Here is a 21,896-nt window from a genome sequence, read left to right as displayed (position 1 = left end):
AGATAAATAAAGCTACAAGTCACGCTGCATTGGGCCTCCTTCCTTCAAGAGTTGATCATCTGCAATAACCTAACAACACACCCCCAGGAAAGAGTGCAATGTAAATCACGAGAATTACCCAAACCAGTGAGACCCACAAAGCTAGCTGAGGAGACTTGCACTGGGAAAATACAGCATGTGATGCTCACGGGCCCAGATGATGCAGTACCTCCAACATTTGTGCATTGTAGATGAGATCATTTAAAGGTCTACTAAAGCAGCACCACATAAATGGGGGTAAACTTGAAGAGTATCCCGTCCAAGTGATAATGGCCATCTTCAACAGATCTGTGCCTTAATCAACGAGTACAAGAAGAGATGGAAAAGATAGAAATGGGCTTGTTCACAATATACCATAACTGAGTCCCAAAGGAAAACATGAGAGGGAAAGGACAGTTAGTGAACTTTGAAAGAGCAATAACACGGTGGCCATCTTGTAACCAAGAGCGCAGCTCTTTGGTCACAGAAAGATATTATAAATAACAAAAGGCTTGTACATTCTCAAATGTGTTATAACCTGCAAACCAGAGGTTTGCTGCATTACAGACGTGCACATACTTTCATACACCTACCCGAGTCACAGAAAAATAGGACCAGTGCTGAGATGCGGATGCAAGGAAGCTTGGGCAGCATGGGCCAAGGTGGTTTGACTTGGGAAAGGCAGTGCTCTTTAGCTCCACTTTTAGCAGAAGCATATTTTCATGCTGCAGCATAAGAAGGTTAGTCGCCATACCATCTTGTGTAATAAGGAATGAAAGTAGGAGTGCCATGCACTGTATCAACTTTGTGCTGGCATATAGGCAGCAAAGAATGTTAGTTGTTTAGCACATACCTTAAAAAACACATTTACTAAAAATAGTCTTACCATAAAGGAGAATTAATTTTTCAATAACAATATTCACAAGACCCAGATTACGCACTCTTCCCATGCAACTCTGAAGAGGTTTGCCTCTTTGCCCTCCTGTTGCCAAATGCAGATAGCAGAGTGTGTTTTTTAGGCTAATCCTTACCTGTGAGAAGCGAGAAGAATTTCAGGAGCTCTGTACCAACGTGTTGCAACATATTCTGTCAGGGCAGGATTGCCCTGGTCTTCCTGTATTTGATACAGAGAACGAGCAAGGCCAAAATCGCACAGCTTAACAAAGCAATCGGTGTCCAACAAGATGTTAGAAGGCTACAGGAGAAAGAACACATAAGGGAGCAACATTAGCATCTTCTTTCAGTTGCCATGACAACTGCACATACTAGAAAGTTGGTAAGGCGCAGACTACCAACATTGGGCGCATAACAAAGTAAGATCAGAGCAGGTACCCGAAGAAGTAGTTATTAAAGCAGAAATCAAAACAGCCAAAAGAAAATCTTAAAGGCTGGTGGAAATTGTATAGTTACCTACCTACAAAACCAGTTCCCTTCTTCGTACTTGTAACCTTGAGAAACATTCAACACTACTAGGAGAACCAGGAAGACTTCACTAATGGAATAATTTTTACTTCAAAACAAAAAAACTCAGTCTTTCCAACACAAAGAAGAATTGGCAAAGAAACATCTGGGTTGCATCTACAGGCGTGGAAAGCAAAGCCAAAGGAAAGTTTAAAACAAGTATGACAATATCGACTGCCACCAGCCCCTCCTCGACACATTGTAAATGTAACTAAAAGCCATTGAAGAAAAAGATGACAAGGATACAAATTATCCTAACCGCATACTTCACTTTAGGGTGATGTGTGCATTTATAAAAATACAAGAAATCCATAGAGACATAGGGCCTCATTCCAATTGTGGCGGTTTAGAAACAGCGGGGCCGGTAAGCTTACCGGCACCCTTGGCTGCGGACTGCCACACTACGAGTCTGCCTGCAGGGGCCGTTGCGCTCGGCTGGGTCAGACCTGCTGGGTGCAATGGCCCCTGCAAGCAGACTTTTCACGGAAGCAACGGTGCTGGTGCTTCCGTCTCCCCACTCCCATTGAGACCTATGGGATCCCACGGGAAGAACAAGTTACTTACCCCTGGAAACGTTCTTTCAACTGGATGTTCCTCCCACGTATTCCTCATCTTTTGACATGTGTTGTCCAGCTTCAGCTGCTTCGGAAACAACTCCAACTCAGATGAGGTATCCACCCCACTTGCAGTCTGCAGATTGTCATAGAAGTCCCTCATCCTGGACTCCTCGGCAATAGAAATCTCAGGTACATTAGGCGTACCATATTGTAGGCCAAATGGAGCCTCTTCATCAGACTGCTAATCCTCTTCATAAATGGAAGAAAAAGACTTAAAATAATATTTCTTGGGTAGTGGTACATGTTTTCTCCGGAATGATAGGTTTTGTCAGTAATGGGTTCGACGCTGGAGTAGTCGTCAAAATGTTCTTTATCGGCACCATTGATTTAACCGGGGCGCTCAGCATCGATGGCACACCTGGCAATGATGGCACAGCTGGCGTCTATGCCTTTGGCGTCGATGAGGATGTCAACGGTGTGGCTGACGCCAAAGGCGCCGACGGCATCGAAGGTGTTGACGACCTCGACTTGTGCTTGCGGCACGACCGATCCTTCGATGGGATTTCAACGGATCGAAGCCTCGAGGGCTCACAATGTGGATTGAGCCTTCGTCCTGGGTTCGAGGGCGCACAGGTTGTAGGTCGAGCCCTTTCCTTCCCGGCTTTTTTTGAAGGCGCGGTAGGAGCATGGCTTGGAAGCATTTGTTTTTCGAATATTTTGAGCATCTCTGCTCGGAAGGCCTCCCACTCGGCCGGAGTGGATTTTTTGGTTGGGCAAGCAACACTCTCGGGGGGAAGCGTCTGCCAACAAAGTCAACGAAGGCGACCTACGGTGCTTTCTCTTCGATTTATTCGAGGAGTGTTAGGGAGAATTCTATGGCTAATTTCCCTCACCTAGGGAGTCCCCCAGCAGCTTTAGTGGACTTCTGGAGTTTATTTCTTTCAGTTGGTAAGAGTGTGAGCTTTGTGTCTTTCACCTGTTTTATGATTGTGGACTCTGGAGTACACCACTTCAGTAGCCCCCTTCATTTGTTGTGTTACACAGCACCTTCAGTGCAGTGACACAGGGTTTTCTTTTAGACTTCCCACCGACTCCATTTCTGGGGATGACTGCAGTCCCCCAGAAAAGGGTAAAGTTGCCATTAACTTTACTTAGTCAATTTACCACAGATCCAGTACACCCCATCTTCCATGGAGTACTGGAAAGGGTTACTTCGTATCCCTTTGTATCTGTACCTCCTAGACCATTGTTTCGCTCTTTTAACATTTAGACTTGGCTGGTGGCAGTGGTATCTACCCTAACATTTCTACCGCGATTATAGTAGATAAACCTGGTATTGTTTAGGCTATTATATTAGCCTCGAACTTAAACCTGTTTGACCAAATACATTTTCTTTTGGCTCTGGTCGGGTTTATTCGGCATTTCTTTTTGTTAAAGCCCTTCTTGTGTCTTACTTCGCACGGCAAACCAGGTTTGCTCCTTTGTTCACCGTCTTTTGGCATGCTTCTGCTCAGAAGCCCTCCTCCAGGCGCCTGGGTGTCTAGGTGGGCTGAATGTGAGGGAGTGGTGTAGTCACCCCCTTCACAGTGTATCCTAGGAAACCCAAGTCGCACTTTGCCATGATTGGCTGAGGTGGTTGCCCGGGCCCGACAACCCCCCTGCTGCGTGATTGACAGCCAGGCTGTGTGAATGGGGGATTTTCGCATAAAAGGCAGGTCTCTTGGGCTCTAAGTCAGAGAGTCGCCACTGGAACTACAAGGAACCGAAGAGAAGTAGAGAAGAAGTTGGCTGCTGCAACTACCCAGTCTCCCGGTTGAGCCCTGCTGCAGTCCTGAGCTATCTACCCTTCGACGACCAGAGAATATCCAGTCCAGAGTTTTCTTCCCTTGAGCTTGGTGGGGATAACCAGGTCATCTTCCACAGCCAGAGGATCCTCTTCTTGGTCGAAATCGCTGCACACTGCTGTAGTAGTCCGGATAGCCATCTGAAGAGCCTCTCCTGTTGTTAAGGAGCGCACCTTTTATACATCGTTGCTGCTGCCGGCTTCATCCCTGTGTGGTGCAGACCCCTCCAGACGTCCTCCTTCACATCGAAGCTCCAGGAACCGTGGGTCTGCGGGAAACCAACAGGAACAACTGCCAGGGCATCAGTGTCTCCATTGAATAAGGTACTGTGTCCTGCTTGAGGAATTAGGGTGAATCCCTTTTCTTCATCTCCAAGGCTTGCCCTCGTCTTCCCTCCTTCTTATAACTTTTGCTTCCGAACATTGACAATATCAAAGTACTCTTGGCTACGTTGAATCGTGAACTGTCCGACTGTGTGATCGTCGACAACAGGCACCCGGTGTCACTTGACCCTGGCTCCGGCCCTTTGACTCTTGAATTCCTGTCTATGAGTGCTCTTCGATTCTGTCTGCCTAACTATAATATTGCCCATGATTTTTGCCTCCATCTCTCTCTGGGTATCTCAGGTCCTAAGTGTGTTTTTGCCCCGGTAGCATTTCTTGTTACGGATACGCGTTTATTTAGTAGACCGAACTGTCAAAAAGTGATCGCAATCATATTCACGGTAACGCGTCTTGTTTCATAACACCAGTCCATTCAAACACAGGGTACTTACCTTGAGTCATTCCGTACAAAGTGAATTGGTTAGTTGTAGTATATTTTACATGTGGTTTTGAATTTAATAGAGGTGTTGTGTTTATAACAAATGGTTTAAAAATAAATGTACTTATATTCTTCTACCTGAAACCTTGAGTCAGTGTTTGCTTGAGTCACAGTAATTGTGGTCCCTTTGGGTAATCTCTGCTACTGCTCATATACTCTTGAGATAAGCCTGGCTGCTCCGCTACTGCTACCACTTTAACATAGTAGTACAGGCTTGTACCAAAGGTAAAACTTGTATTGCCACCTGTAGTCTTAATTGTGTGTAGTGGTCCCTAACGGCAATGCAAAGGATTCTGCCTAACAAGGACGAAGAAGAGTAGTGTGAGCCACTCCTCGATCTCGACCGCTTGGCCTTCTTCCTCCGAGGAGAGTCACCTCTCGACTCGTCAGTCGAAGGTTTCACGGTCCGGGGAGGAGATTTAGGGAATTGGCCTACCTTCCACTTCCCCTTCCGCTCCTTCAAGGCCTTTCCAGTCAGACTGGCAATTGAGCAGTCGGAGGTGTCATGGTCTGCCCTGAGGCACCACAAACAGATTCCATGGTGATCGATCAGAGACATTTTCGTGGGAGGACACAATCCATTCAAATGAGGAGTTACAAAACCCATTGCCTGACTTTCCGTACCGCCGGGACTTGTAATCTCTTGGTGGCACTTTAAATCAGGTGCCAGATTTGGTGTTGCTGAGCGAGCGACAACCCGCTGGTAACACCGGCGGGTTACCGCCGACCTCGGAATGAAGCACATAGTCTCTCAGTACTGACAGTCTTATGGACTGATCGGTCTCCCCATAAACATGAGATGAAAGTCAATGAAAGTAAAAAAGAAGGTTTTACTTGCCTCAACAAAGTTAGGTCAAGATTATGGTGACAAGGAATGAGGAGTCTGACCAGGTGGATTGTGCTTTGGGCTCTAAACCTTTATTCAAAGAAAAGTTAAACTTATCTGAGCCCAACTCTAATGGGGTTGCCCTACCTAAACTAAAGAAACTCATCAGGAAGTCCGTTGAAGTCCAACTCAAAAGGCACCATCCCAGTCAAAAGCTCCCACGCTATCCCGGTGATTAAAATAAATCATACTAGAGTTCTGGTTCTGATTGTGACCCAGGAGAATGACTCCCTTCTCCTGGATGCCGATGATTGCAGGTCTTCTTCCAAAGTAAAATTGCCAAGCTTTTTATAGCAAACAAACAATTCTATGGGGTCCTCGTGGGGCTAGGAGAATGAATCCCTTCTTCAAGCTGCTTCTTCAGCGTTACTTGTAATTTTCAACCAAATTTATAGATTGGTCCCCTCTTTTTGTCTAGAAAGACATCTCCTTGTTTTACGAGGGACCACCAGGGGGAATTTGGCTCTTGGCTGATCTGGTGTTGACAAAAGGCAGACAGGAAGGTCCCCGGGACTAATCTCCAGGGGATGCTGGTTTCATATTCTGGGGTTCTGCACGGTTACACAGAAACTTCTCTTGAAGGGCGTGTCTCTTTGCAGCTTCAAAAAGACTCCCACTCTTCATATCGAGAGGTTCACAAAGAACGCTGGTCTCTGCTTAAGCGGGGTCCTTTAACCACTTCGTTAGGATTATTTGCCATCAGGTTGTACCACTTTGTTGGTGTGGGCGGAGTATCCCTTGAGGAACAACTTGCCTATGCCGTCACGATTCCCAACGCTTTGAGTTGAGCGCTTCTGCAAGGGAGATTTCTCCAGGTAAGTCTTACTTTTGTAAACATCTTTTGAAGTTTCCCGATCCCTCTCAGGTTTGACACATACTGGGTCCTGGGTTCTGGAATTGCATCTTAAGTTCCTTTCGGGCCACAGGTTCACTTCCTCATCAACTTCAATAGCTTCCACAAGTTTGGCCTGCTTGCTCTCGTGGCCGCTTGTGGCTGGTGGTTCAGGCGCAGGTTTAGGGCCACCTGATCCACCTACCACGGGTCACGCCATTGCCACTGTATGATCCAACTTCTGCTTGTTTGCCTACGGGCTATGTTGCAGGCTTTGCTTGGCGGTCCCTGCCTAGTTGTCAGACTGCACGGTCCACCCATTACAGGTCACGAACCACCACACCGGTTGCACTCTTTCTCTTTGTTGGCCTCTGGCCGGTTTGTGAGATGCTTTCCTCCCGTCTCTCGGATTCTCTTTCTCTTTTTCTCAAACTGCCTTGTTGCTGCCTCAATCTGTTCGGTTTCAGATTCCTGGATCGGTCAGGCATTTGACAGATTGTTTCTTCTCTCAGTCTGCCAACCTCCAGTTTACTGTTTCGTATTATGCAACTTGTTCGGTTTTCTTCTCCAGTTTTGTCTCAACAACTTCTCCAACTCTAAGAGCCGACATCAAGTTGGCCGGCAAGACTTTCTACTAGAGTTGTCTTCACCACACCTTCCTCAGTCTTTGGATATAGAGACAGAGATCTTGCTCCATTCTCCAGATCAAGCTCCCGGCCCTTCCTTGCTTTTCAATTCAAATAGCAGGGACGGCCCAAGCGTAACGTCAGTCCAATTGACAGCAACTGATTTGGCCTTCATCCCACTTGATTGTAGCATTCTCAAGCTCTTCTTTGTTCCTGTACCTATGACATCAAGGTGGTTTGATATTTACAATAATACATGATTTTGGACGTGAGCTTGTCTAGAAGGTTTGGGCATTAACATTAGCCTGTGGGATTGGGATTTAACAGGGCTGTGACACCCAATTGCATCCTTCTCCCCAGAGAGGTCGTCCTTCTCCGCAGGGGAGGAGTTCCTCCCCAAGAGATCCTCCCGCATGTTACCACCACTAGGGAGACTACTGATTAGTTGTCTCACGTCCCAAGCCTCATGGAAAGGGGCTGCACCTCTGGGGAGAAGTGAAGGATCGTCACAGGAGTAAAACCAAAGCAAAAAGAAATGGTGTCCCATAGAAGTCTATTAAGGAAAGCAGCAAAAGAAAATCTGTCCTAACACCTACCATCTCAAATGGAACACCCATTACAGGTAATGTTACCAATGGAGCCTGGATCTCCGTTCCTACTTTGCCAGATAACTGAAGGTTTCTGCTTCTGCAGCTACTCTGGAACTCTGGCAACACTTACCTGTATTTTCACAATACCATGAACAATGCAGAAGCTTGAACCGTTGCACAGTGAGAAGGAAATAACTGCCAGGGTATGACACCCTACTGTTCATAAACATTCTTCACCTTTCTTTTGCAATTTCAACAAACTTTTTAATACGATCAATTTCATTGTTCACTTCGCATTGTAAAATCTGCATAGTGAAATACTGCCCCCAAAAATTGCTTGAAAGGCGATGTTCACTTAATTTAACAGCCCTGACATGCCCATGTTTCAATCACATCTGATCATCATTAGTGTAGTATTTGCCCCCAGTGGACCTGGTGCGCAGCAAGCCACCAGCCCCACAGACAACGCAGGACACGTTGTTCACAGCCCGGGAAATGTGCGTGCACTGATGCGCATCGATCCAACGCCCCCTTTATTCCAAGCGACGGAGTTGCATCACTGTGTCGCGTGTGTTCTTTTTTTTTTTAAACGTATTTTTATTATTTTCATAGATCTGTACATATTTAAGTTTCAACCACAGATATAACAATACTAAGCTCCCCCCGCCCCCGACCGGGTAAATCTCCGTCCATGTAAATCTTCTCTTTGAAGTTCAATTCCCCTTTACGTAAATAAGTCCAATATCCTTATCTTGTGCAGGCACCATTGTTCTTTATAGTCCGATTGGAGAGACTCCATCACTTGTCCCCAATCATTTCTAAACCTCCCGTGTTCTCCTTGGATGTTGTATGTTAACAATTCCATGGCCAAATGCGTCCACACCCTTCGCGTCCAGTCTACTGCTACCGGTGGGGATATATGTTTCCAGTTACGTTCAAGTTCCAGCCAGGCCCATAAAGTTCCTCTTCTGCGAGGTGTTGAGAGTTTTATCCTTGGGATCCCATAGGCCCCCTAGCCATACCTCGACACCTAGGTGCTCTGTCCCCGGGAACATTTTATACATTTGGGCCTTGATCTCCCCCCAATAGGAACTTAGTTTTGGGCAGTCCCACCAAATATGTCGCCAGTCCCCTTGTCCACCGCAATCTCTCCAGCATTTGTTCGGGACGTTGGGATACATTGTGTGCAGTCTCTCTGGGGTATAGTGCCATTGAAACATTATTTTCACCCACATTTCTCTGGTTTGGATGGCTCTCGTCAGTTTTGGCATCAGGCGCCAAACATACTCCCATCTATCTCTGGGAAGTGTATAGCCCAGGGTTTTCTCCCACCTTTTCATGAATTGTCATGTGGTTGGTTCCGGTTGTGCATTTATGTATTTATATGTGTTGAAGACAAATTTGCGGGTGCCTGTATGTGACATAATGTACGTTTCAAAGGGGGTCAGGTCTCTGGACACCGCTTCTTTTATCCGGGGAGTGCTCAGCCAGTGGCAGAGTTGTTCATATTTAAATCTGACCTTTGGTGTTAGATTCAATAGTGCTGTACAGTCTGCAAATGACCTTATCTGTTGGCCCTGTTTCATATCACCCACCATTTTGCACCCCGTCTCTTCCCATTTTCTGAAGGCTCCCTTTTCCATTCCTGGTGGGAACTCTGGATTGACAAACATTGGCATAAATGGGGCGGGATCTTTAGTCAGAATTTCTTTTTTGGTGGCTGCATCCCACACCCCCAGTGTTGTCTTCAGTATCCCACTTATATGCGTATTGTCGTGTCGAAATAGACTATTAATCCATAGCATATGCCTGGTGGATGTCATTGCCACTGCCCTATCCTGCATCTCCCAAATTTTCCCCACCTGCTCCGGGATCCATTCCCTCAATACCCAGAGTTGGGCGACTTCGTAGTATTTCTTGAAATGTGGCATGGCACACCCCCCCTTCCCCTCTGTGTGCTGTCAGAGACGCATTTGAGATTCGAGGGGTTTTGTTCTGCCAGACGTATTTTGAAACCACCTTCCTAAGTGTCCTAAAGAAAGCCTGGGGGGTCTTATCGGGAGGGCCTGAAATATGTACATTAGCTTGGGAAGTATCAACATTTTAACCGCTGTGATTATATCCCACCAGGAGATCGCTAATGGGTTCCATTTTAGTAATTCCTTTTTAATGTTTTCCAAGATTATGGGGTAATTGTGAGCATACAATTCGTCCATTTTCCCAGTGAGAGTAATACCCAGGTATTTGATGCCGGTGTTCGCTACCTTGAGTTGACAATCCGTTGCAATTGCTCGGATTTCTTCTTTGTTGCCAGCCAGGATCAGTATCTCCGATTTCTGCCCGTTTATTTTTTTAGCCCCGAAATCTCACCAAACCGGTCTATAGCTTCCATTAAATGCGGGAGGGATAACCCTGGGTACCCTAGTGCCACTAGCATTTCATCTGCATATGCCACTGCGTTGTGCTCCTGTCCCGCCATTTCTATGCCCTTTACCTCAGGTAGATCCTTAATTTTCGCCAACAAGGGTTCCAGGTATATAGCATATAGAAGGGGAGAAAGTGGGCATCCTTGTTTTGTCCCTCTCTCTAGGTATACCTTGTCCGACAATCCTCCATTCACCGCTATCCTTATGGACGGGGAATTGTAATTGGCCCGGATCATGTTGATGTATCTCTTGCCCATTCCCATTTTCTGTAAGACCTGGAATAGAAATGACCATTGCACGCGGTCGAACGCTTTCTCCGCGTCCAGGGCGACCAATGCTGCTGGGGTCTGTTTAATGCCTATTTTTTCAACCAGATGCAGCACCCTACGAAGGTTATCATGAGTCTGCCGATTTGGGACGAATCCTGATTGATCCTGGTTGATCAGTCTAGGAAGGAGTGGTGCCAATCTTGTAGCTAAAATCTTAGTATACAATTTTGCGTCCAGATTTATTAAAGCTATGGGGCAGTAAGCGGTGGGGCATTGTTCTTCCTTCCCCTTTTTGTGAAACACCAGCACTTTTGCCTCATTCATGGTTTGGGTCACGGTTCCCTTTCCCCCAAATGTATTATATAGGGACGTGAGTACTGGAGCGAGGATATCTTTGTATGTTCTATAGAAGAGGGCGGTATACCCATCCGGGCCTGGAGCTTTGTTCTTTGGGAGGGACTGTATTGCTGCATTAACCTCTTCTATTGTGATTTCTTTTTCTAAGTTTTGCCTATCTTCCTCCTCCACCACGGGGAGCTGAACCCCAGCGAGAAAGGCTTCTTGGAGATCTCTGTCTGGGAGATCCGCAGTAAACGGCTTTTGATAGAATCTTTCAAATATCTGTCCTATCTCGGAGGTCTGTGCCTTAATTTGGCCTGACTCATCTTTTAAAGCTCTTATTGTTCGAGTCTGCTGTGTGCCTTTCAGTTGTCTTGCTAACAATTTGTCGGCTTTGTTCGCCTTTACATAATACCAATGTTTTGTGTCTAGAAGTGCCCTTTCTGCTTTTTTCGTGCGTAGTGCTTCTAGTTGCCCCTGAACATGTCTTAATGTTCGCATGATTTTCCTAGTGGGTGTCTGGATTAATTCTGCCTGGATCGCTCCTGTCTGTGACACTAGTTCCTTTTCCCATTGGCGGTTCATTTTCTCTGTCTGTGCTTTGAATGCTATTAGGTGTCCCCTTGTTACCGCCTTTAGGGCGTGCCATAGTGTATCTTTGTTAGTGTCTGGTAGGTCATTGTTGGTTAAAAAATCTGTGAGATGTTCTCTAAGCGTCTGAGCCATCACTGGATCCCTAATTATATCCTCTGGGAGGCGCCAATTCCAAAGCCTGGGATATTGTTTGGACCAATTAATGGTCGCCCACAAAGGGGCATGGTCTGAGAGTGTGATGTGTTCTATCTCTATCTGTTTAATCTTACCTAGGAGGCTCACCGATACCCAGAGATAATCTATTCTCGAGGCTGTATTATGTACATGCGAGTAGTATGTATAGCTTTTCCGTTCGGGGTTGCCATTGCGCCATGCATCCGCTAGCCCAAGGTGCGTGATTTTCTGCTTTCAGTTTTTTGATGGGGCATCCTGAGCCTGCTTCCTGGGCCCGGATCTATCTAGGGATGGATCCCACGCCATATTAAAACCCCCCCCAAAATAACCTCCCCTGTGGCTTGTTGATCCATTTTGTCTAGGACTTCTCTTAAGAAGCCATCCTGACCTGTATTGGGGGCGTATACCGTGGCCAGTGTCAGGGATCTACCTTTGATTGTTATGGTCACTATTAGACATCTCCCCTGTTTGTCTCCCCATGTGGACTTAACCTGTGCATGCAAGGAATCTCTGACCGCTATGAACACCCCAGCTTTTTTCTCTTGAGCATTCGCCTGAAGGATTTGGTTGAACCCCAAAGGTGAAATTTATGCTTGTCTTGGGCTCTTATATGTGTCTCCTGGAGCATGACGATGTCGAAGGCCCCCTGCTTGATGGTGTGCTACTTTTTTACGCTTGACTGGATAGTTTAAGCCCCTTACATTCTGTGCCAGGATCTTTATCCCATCCCTTCTTTTGTATGAGGTAGCTTAACATAGGTACCTTTCTCCCTTTTACAATTTCAGAGTTGTCCCCGGTCTTCCCCTGTCCCCAACTCCCCTTTCCCCCCCATTGAACCACGCAATCCCCAACTAGCGTGTTTCCCTCCCCCCCCGCCCCAACTGCCCTGAGGATGGCATGATTTACTACTGACACAGAGGCGTGTTGCCTTGTGCTTCACGCCCTCAACCGTGCTCAGGGATAACTTTGAAGGGAATCCTAAACCCTTCCTCATGACTTCAGTTGCCCCCAGAACCTCACCCCCCCCTCCCGGCACCTGAATCTTGGTCTTTCGGGTTCTTACTGCCGCTGTTAAGTGCCCTTTGTTGCCTGCTATGTCGTGCTTCTGCACCCGCATTCTGGACGTTCCCCTGAGCCTTATTTCTTTCTGTTAGGTTGTCTTGCCCTCCTGTTCATCGTTTTCCATTCCGAGTGGGTCTTTCTAGGAGAGGGGCCTGAACCGCTCGCCTGTGGGGAGTCGCCATCCTGGTCCTGTAGGTTCAAGAGTCTCTGACCTTCTTCTCTCGAAGTTATTCTTTTTTTCGTCCCCTCCCATGTAAACCGCAGGCCAAATGGGAATGTCCACTTATATCTAATTTGGCGTGCTGTCAGCTCCTTTGTTATCTGAGCCATATCTCTTCTCTTCTGAAGCGTTGTCAATGCTAGCTATTGATACAGCTGTATTTCCTCCCCATTCATTCGAATGAAATCCATTGTTCTGGCCTTCCTTAAAATGTGCTCCTTTTGTGTGTATCTGGTGAGGGCCACTAGCACATCTCTCGGGCAATCGGTTTGGGAAGTCGATCTTTTTGGTCCCACCCTGTGTATGCGATCTATCAGGACTTCTTCTCCCGCTTCCAGGTCTAGGATATCTTTGAAAACTTGCTGGACCGCTGTTTTGAGATCTTTATCCTCCACTGTCTCCGACATGTTCTTTATCCTGATGTTCGATCTTCGTGATCTGTTTTCCAAATCTTCACACTGGATTTCCAGGTTGTGCGTTAGGCGGGCCAGATGTTCCTGTGTTTCTGCGACTTGTTGCGTCTCTTCTTCCATGTACTGCACGATTTTCTCTAAAGTGTCTGTTCTTTCTCCTAGGCCTGTGACTTCTGTTTTTAGTTCCTGCAACGCCGATTTGAATTCGCTCTTCATAGCATCCAGATGCGCGTTCATAGAGTCCATGAATTGTGCCTGAAACTCCCCAAACCACGTCTTCAAATCTTCTTTTGTGGCCATGTCTTCGTGGGGGCCCTGGAAGCTTGCAGCGTGCCATCCTTGTGCACACCTTGCCCCCAGTGAAGCAACTGGGAGGCCCTGAACTGAACTGTGAGTAACTCCCCCGCCTGCATGAGGACAAGTTTATGTTCACCTGTTTGTCTTGTCTCGTAATAAAGACAGTTAGAACCCACTGAAGCATCCTGTCGTCTTTACAACACACATCATACATTATACATTTCATTGCTTTATATTACAGCCCGTTATAAACTACCTGTCAATGCAACATGTACACCAGTTAAGACATACTCCCAGCCCTGCAACACGTACCCACTACTTTGTCAAAAATAGTGTCGCTTCTAGCTCATCTGGAACTTTAGAAAACCCTTCTCCAATGTCCAGGTAGTCCCCATTGTGCACCTTCACTCATGCAAACTAATCTCCAACATCTCTAACTTCCAAAACTGTCTAAAAAGACATGAATTTATTACTTAACTGTAATTTTGTCTTGGATTCTTGATGCGATAGTAGTCTAGGAGCTTTAGGTACATGTCTCTATTGTATATGCCTCATTTATATTTATACACAGTACCTGCATGTGAATGTAATGTGATGTAATACGGCATTTGTATAGCGCCTTTTCCCATTGGTATGGCTTTAAAGAGCTGTATGTGTACGCCCTTAGAGGAGCGAAGTCCGAGGTATGAGAGATTGGGCAAAGGAATTTAGAATGCGTGTACATTTTAGCCAGTACGAAGATATGAAAGGGTGACTAAGTCCCTGCTAGCAACCCATGTAGAGCTGGTTTGTGGATGGGTTCTGTGAGGCTGTCCAGAGAGTATGCGAGTCAAGGTGACTGATTATGTGTCCAGATTGACTGAATTTGTATCTGGGATTTATCTGCATTCTAGCAGAAAAGGTTTTGTGCGATGTGTCTTCAAGTAGCAGATAATTGCAGATGTGTGCGGGTGGCGGAGTACCGGGTCTATGGGAGTCTTTTCGGTGCATGCGCAGTGCTTCGTTGGAGTAACTCTTCGATTGGAGTAACTCTTCGATGCCCCAGCCCACCTGTCTGTGTCTGGGGATTAGGTCAGTCAAGTGCCAGTGCGTATTTATGGATTCTTTACTTTGAATAAGAGTGTAGTGTGTGCCGCTGGGCTGCGGAACTGTACTTGAAGACCACCACTCTCCACTCCTAAGAGTCATATCTGGCCGCTGCGTCATGGTTTAACTTGGAAGAATCCAATTCCTAACACTGAAGGTTTGTTGTTCCAAGCTCTCTCCAGGAACACTTGAAAAATCATCCTGACAGATTATGATGCCTTGGCAGTGACGCAACAGACAGCGTTAAGGAAGTACAGCTATAACTAGCACTTTGCTTAAGAAGGTCGTAGACAATGATTTTATCTGGGACTCTATGTAGGGATTATGCAGCTGGCACATCACTTCTCCCTTGTCCAGACGGGTGACAAGCTGCAGATTAAGTGCCAATTGAAGAATCGTTTTTGTTCGTCCAAAAGCACAAAGCTTAGTTAAGGGCAGATAAGACACTAAGAGCAGGTTGTAGTGAGGAATCCTTGTGAAATAAAACACAGATATAGTAGGGTAATGAGGAGTGACTAACTCACCTTTTGATCTCTGTGAATAACATTGCCGGAGTGGATGAATTTGGTGGCTTTCAGCAGTTGATACAGAATATAACGCATGTGTATGTCTTTTAACAAGTTGCCCTTCTTGATCACGGCGTGCAAATCAGTCTCTGAAAAGTAAATATTTAATTAAACCTCCTCTGTGCAAACCCATCACTCTGACCAAAAAGAAAATATCCCATGAAACCTGCTCTATGCAAACCCATTGTTCTGACCAAACAGCCTGCTGCCACCTCCATCGCAGAAAAGAAAACCACAGTGTCTAGCGGCAAACTCAAAATCAGGACTCTGCCATCTCTATTGCTGCCAATCTCTTGACCGGAAAATCAGCAAGCTTGGTTCTCCACCCCTGCCAATCACCCTCATAGCTCAGAAGCAACATCCTGGTAACAAACTAACAATTAGCCAGAATATGCAGCACTTAAAGTCTGTAAACTCCCTTCTCCATTCTCCACCATTGGCAAGTCTCACTGCCAGTAATGCAACTGCCAACAACCCAACTACAAGATTCAAGGCTATAACTCTACTGTCGCTATCACTGCCAGTCGCCTAACAGTAAACTCACGAGTAGCAATGCCACCATCAACACTGCCAACAACCTAACTACAAGATTCAAGGCTATAACTCTGCTGCCGCTATCATTGCCAGTCGCCTAACAGTAAACTCACGAGAAGCACTGCCACCATCAGCACTGCCAACAACCTAACAAGCTGCTCAATAGCAGAAGCCCTCGAAGCTCAGTCACGGTCAACCATCACAAGGAAGAGGTCAGAGCACAGTCATGTCAACGATGGTCAACAGACTAAAAGAAGCTTTGAAGGCGCCATGCCATCCATTCGAAGATAACCACAGAACGTGAAGCTCAAGCACTGCGCATTCTCACCTCCCTCTTTGCCCAATGCCTAAAAACAAACCAAAGATCTCTAGTGCTGTCCCCAATATCCCTAGGAACTACCCATGAATATGTTATCAATCATCAAATAGTAGTGATAATAGACTGCTAAGTAAGTGTGAGACAATACAAAGCATTCCCCAAAGAGAAGCAAAAATACTCCAGCTTCCAAAATTATGTTTGTCCCAGTCCTCATACTCTGGACACCAGATCATTGGTGACACTAAGAACCGCTCACAACCAGCCAATCAGATCAACCTTGTTGCATCTCTACACCATGTACATCTTACAATGAGCATGGCAACCATTCAGCTCCATCCAATGTTACAGCCGATTTTAAGTGATTTTGCTTCATTAGGTCATCAAATTGAGAAACTCCAATATATGAAAGAAATGATAAAAGCGAATCACCTTCGACTGAAAACAATCAGTGAGGATTGGAAGGTTAATCGCAGCATATCAAGCACCGTTAGATTCCCTCCCCAGCCCTCAGATCGATGTGCCGCCAAACCATGGTCATAGGAATGTAGGTCAGGCTCACCCATATACTCAAAGACCAGGTAGATGTCCTTGTCATTCTGGGCTCGGATGACGTTCAGCAGTTTGATGATATTCTGATGTTCTCCAAATTCCTGAGGGGAAAGAAATCCAGGTGTGGTTACCCCTCTTGGGAGACACCTTCAGACAAAACAGAGAACCTCATCTCAGCAGCAGCCATCTACTCAGTGAAACACACTAAAAGGGTAGGTTTGATCAGGCAAATTTAGAGAACAGCCATCAGTAAAGGGAGGATCAAGCCCTCCCCCACAAGCTACATGACCAGTTTCACTTGTAGGCCACATAAAGAATGTAGCAGAAGCAAACTTGCCTATGAAATACAACTAATTTGCTGAGACGGTCTCAAGTTTCAACCGGACTGAAGTGTGTTCACTGCTAAGTCTTTCATAACAGCATGGGTGAGTGGGTGTGAGAAAACACAATCTTTCCAACAGGTTCACTTACTGGAATGCTTTATTGTAATGAGAGCTTATCTCCTTGCGAACGGCAACCATTCCCACATGCACATGTATGAAGCCAACATGATTCAGTGGTGGCAATGATAGTTGGGACATAACAAATTCATAATACAAAGTGCAACTAGGTACATCCCATCAATTCAAGACAAGGTTTGTAATGTCTCCCGAAATAAGCCCCCAATATAATAACGAGTTTATTTGAATGATATACAATAGTTTGAGTGGAGATTAGCAATTACCATTCTCCACTCAAACGACAGTATATAATTCAAATAAACATGCAGCACAACAGCAAAATAAGAATCTAAGCGCATCTGAAGAAAACCTAAAGGAAAGTATTTTAAAAAAGCAATGAGACCAAAAGAAATGGGCCATACACGGCAGGAGAACTGCAAACTAACAATTCGAACATCAAAAAGACCTGGAGATTTGAAGCCTGATGTGATCATTTCAGATTCAGAATAGGATCCTGGATGGGATTTGTCTGAAGTTATTTAATATCAAAATTGATGTAGATCATAGGCATGCTGAGTAGCCTAGTCCCTTATTCATACTGCATGTGAGAAGATGGTGAAATCAGACTGGAAATTATTATTAGAGTGGATAGAACATACTACAAGTTGCAGGATTTGTGGAGACCCCTCAGTTACAATTCTGGATCCTGCCATCTTTCATTTTAATGTTCGGTGGAAAGACACAAAGGGGCTGTAGGGTATGTATTGTGTGGCTGTAAAGCGCTTTGGATTAAAGCGCTATATAAACAATAAAATACAAATACAAATAGAAATTCAACCTCTGAGGTCCAATGACAAACCGCGCTACAAAAGAGTGAACACAAGTTATTTCATCTGCCTGATTGAGAGAAAGGGCCTCATTACACAGTAGGCGGTAAGGGTTAACGGTCACTGGTAAGGGTACCAGTGACCGTTAACCCTTACCGCCTTATTACGAGGTCCCTTTGCGGGTTGCTACTTTAACGCCTGCTTTTAGCAGGCGTTAAAAAACGAACCCGCAAAGGGACCTTGGTGCTAATTACGGTACCGCAATTTGCGGTACCGTAATTCGCACCTTCCCCCATTCCCATTATGCCCTATGGGGGCAAAAATGGGAATGGGGAAGGGCCTTGGTGAATGGGGAATTACCGCCCCCGCTCACCTTGGAGTAGGGCGGTAATTCCGACATCCACCAAGGCGGACACAGTAAAATACCGGCGGCAACCATGGCACTAATAGCGCCATGGTTACCGCCTACCGTGTAATGAGGCCCAAAGTGTCTTAGTCCACAAAGATCGTCCACAAGCGTGAGATTGTGCGATCATCATTTATTTAACTTCAGTCATTTGCACTTTGGTATGCGAGGAGAATAATCGGCAATATAGCTTAGCAAGTAAGGTGCTCGGCCCACACATCAGTGCTTTGTGTGCCGACACAGATTTGAATCAAGAGTCAGCTGACAAAGCCCAAGACCCTTCTCAGATTCATAAATTGACAGTCATATAATCTGGTGAGAACAGTTTTTATTACAGCACTTGGAATTGCAAGGAACAGACCACGACTATCTTCATTCTCTGTCCTAATGTTCCCCTTTTAAAAACAAATTAAAATATTTAAACAGTTTATGTTAAGTATGAAATGGCCTTTTTGACCTCATCACGCTGTAGAGGTAGCCATTCCTTTTACATACTGTGGCAGGTCAGAAGAAGGGCATGGACACTGATGACATTTCCACTACTTATTTATTCATTAAATAAGAAGACCAACTTTCCCTATTGCTATACGGGTGTTCCCTGCCACATAAATAACTAAGGTGCTTGTCAGTACTCAGAACGTCTCAAACAAACCAGTCTGCCATCCAAAATGAGTTCGAGCTGACCTTACATTTATTCTAACCAACCAATATCAGGAGGATGTCTCTCTCTCTCCGCCTGATTAAGTTATGACACTGCCCCTCCTCTTCAGTTCTCCTTGTTAATAGGCTCTTTTTAAATAAAGTCTCTTGTGACTTTCCTGTATCAGTTCTTGCCACTCTTTCCCAATGTCTTTGTGTCTTCCTCACTCTTTAGGGATACTTTTCCAATACCCCATTTTTGGTCTCTTGCTTCTTCTCAGGTTCAGGTTGCTATACTCCTAAGTTCAGTAACATATAACTTCTTAGCTGAGATGGACGTTCTTGGTTCTTAGGGATCCCCCTTTCCTCGGGCCGCTGACTCAGAGTATCTTTTCCCTTAAGTGGTTCCCTTATCGTCTCCTGGTATTCATATGTCGCTCTCTGATATTCTCCACTCCTTACATCTTGCTCTGTAAGGCATTTTCTCCTCATTCCAGGGTATTTGTGCCACTATCAAAGTGCTCTCCCTTTCAGGTTTATTTGTGAACCTTGTCCTCACATTGATAGAGTTCCACTTCATCGACTTCCAATTCAATGTCTTGTCGATTTCACTGAGACAAGTGTCTCTTGCTTTACAATGATTCCCAGATGGCCACCCACTTCTCCCCATTACCTCTGACTCTGAAGGGGAACTTTGTCGGGGCCTGCAGTTGTTCGGGTTTGCTCTGGTTCTCCGTCTTGTCGACTCCATCAGCGTCCCACTCTCGGTTCTCTCCATAGGACCGGTACGGTTGTGGGTAAGCGGACGTCTCACTGGCTCCTCGATGTAGTGGCTTTGGCATCATTGCACGGATGCACTGCCCACCACAAAGTCTTCGTGGTCACACCTCCACTGGGATTTGGATTCCCGTCTCACTTTCTCCTCACTGCATGTTGACGCTGTATCTCCACTGTCTTGCTCTCCCATTCAGGCCATTCTGAAAGTCGCAGGCTCCACGGCTCCAGCTCGCAGTGTCACAGCATCAGTGGTCTTCCCCCGCTTGCACTCTCCGCTCCCTCTCTGGACTCCACTATGTCTCTGCGAATGCTGTTCCCCCTCCTTCTTCATCATCATCATTCTACTCATCTCAGTTATATCGAGGCCTCTCCTTAAAGAGACAGATCTTCTGTCTTGTTTGCAGATGTCAATTTCAGTTTTGGTTCTTGCCCAATCTCTGGCTTAAATAGTGCTCTGCATATCTAATAGTCCCATATATGCCACCATGGAAAATGGCTTAAGGAGCGCCTCAGAGGAACGGGAGTCCTTGTCCACAAAGGGGCAGTCTCTCCAGGTGAGGTCCCACTTGCCTCAACCACTAAGGAGGGTGTTGCACAGCAGAGTTCACCTCCCTAGCCTCAAAAGAGGAGACTCCTTCTTGGGCAGAAGGGAAGAATTCCACTGTCCCCTTAGGCTTGTGGCTTCCCCATGTTGGCAGCTTAGAAAGTAAACATTTCCTTGTTCTTTCACTTTTCAATGTTCTAAAGTGAAACAGCAAGGTTGCAAGTCCAAGAACCACTTCATTACTCTTGCATTAGTGTCCGTTAAGCTCATCCAGGTCAATGGTGAGTTGTCTGTAATCAACCTGAACTTTCAGTCAAATAATATCTCAGATGCATGACAGCCCATTTTATGACCAAGGCCTCAAGTTCCAGTGTAGAATAGGATTGATCCCTTGGAAGAAACTTGCTGCTAGTTTATAACACTGGGTGCTCAATTCCATCATATTCTTGAAAGAGCACTGCCGCCAAACGCACCTTCGGTGCATCGTTTATAATGGAACTCCTTATTGAAGTCCAACATTTTAAGGACGGGTTTGTGACACAGTATACTCTTCAGTCCATAAAAACTTTCTTGATCCTTTTTATTCCCGGGTAATTCATTGGGCTGGGAGTTCTTTAGCTTATCCATTAGGTTAGCAGCTAGGGTGAAATATTTCTCGTACAATAGCCAGTTAACTCAAGGAAGGCACGAAGATCTTGAAGGCAAGCGTCCCCAACCAGCACGATCCTCCCCGCAATGAGAGACAATAATGGACTCTTATTAGAGCGCTCTGTCTGACAATAGCAAAGACAGGCGTATATATTTACAAAGAACGTCATCAGAACCTACATACTATAAGGGGCACAAGTTCATTGGGATTGGGTGACGACGACTAGCTATAGGTGCTGCTGCGATGTGGTTGGCCGCGGCTGGAGGACGTCACTGGTTAGCCTCGTGGGTTGGGCTGGGCCTGGCAGGTCAGCTGGGTTCATCCGGGCGGTGTTGTTGTGCCTCTGTGGCCAGTGTCAGAGATGAATGTCTTTTCCTGACTTCTTTGCCCTAGGCCATGCACACCGCAGTCATTCAACCATTTGCAATATTATCTTCCTTAGTAAATCTTCCAATAGGTTATTCTACAAGTTAATGCAACACAGGAGGAATGCACCTAGAGTGGGGTCTGTTGGCGATTTATCAATACATGGTTACCAGCGTCCTGTTGACCGGGTACCACAGGTCGTGGGGTTGGGTCTCGGGGCATGGGATAGGCGGTACATGTCATCATGTCTTGTTAGAAGTCATTATGGATGTGTTGCTGTAATGTTGCCATAATATTGGATGTCCTAATTTTACAGGGGCCATTAACCTAAGGTGAGCCAGTGGGTCGTGGGGTTTAAGACAGGGCGCCTTTGGATTTGTGCTTTCAGGCTGAGGTTTACTGCTGGGTTGTAAATAATACAGGTGGCGGGCCGTGGCCTTGGGTGCTGCAGGGGGAACTACAAATCTTTGAAGCGGCTCCAGCCAAGTTGGGGGTGGTGGAGCAGCGCGGCACAGACCTCTGCTTTTTCGTCTGGCAGGCTTCACTGGGAGGGAGGGGGAATGGCCTTGCATGTGTTCACAAAGGTATTTTCCTCGTGTGTTGCCGATTTTAGGTGGAAGAAGCATAAACATTCAAATAATATACAATACTAATTGAGTCATTCCAAAGCTCACGTTTTAACATTGCTAATGCCTCTCATATACCCAATCCGAGCACATTACTTGTACACTATGTTTTTGACAACTACAACATTTTGTTATATG

At 45.9% G+C, this 21,896-nt stretch overlaps 1 protein-coding gene across 2 annotated transcripts in view; it reads right to left on the bottom strand.

Annotated features, from left to right (window-relative positions):
- MAPK15 (mitogen-activated protein kinase 15) overlaps positions 1-21,896 on the bottom strand; it is a 396,607-nt gene that overhangs the window by 253,643 nt on the left and 121,068 nt on the right. For both annotated transcript variants that reach the window (XM_069621971.1, XM_069621972.1), the window contains 3 exons: positions 16,495-16,585; positions 15,041-15,171; positions 1,050-1,213 (listed from right to left, as the gene is read on the bottom strand). In XM_069621971.1, the coding sequence (XP_069478072.1) occupies positions 1,050-1,213; positions 15,041-15,171; positions 16,495-16,585 (386 nt within the window). The remainder of the gene's footprint in view (positions 1-1,049; positions 1,214-15,040; positions 15,172-16,494; positions 16,586-21,896) is intronic.

This window comes from Ambystoma mexicanum, chromosome 5q (genome assembly GCF_040938575.1).
Source record: "Ambystoma mexicanum isolate Mex_15411 chromosome 5q, UKY_AmexF1_1, whole genome shotgun sequence".
In the NCBI taxonomy this organism is placed as follows: Eukaryota; Metazoa; Chordata; class Amphibia; order Caudata; family Ambystomatidae; genus Ambystoma; species Ambystoma mexicanum.
The sequence above is the reverse complement of the archived record's forward strand: the minus strand, read 5'-3'. Positions and strand labels throughout refer to the sequence as shown.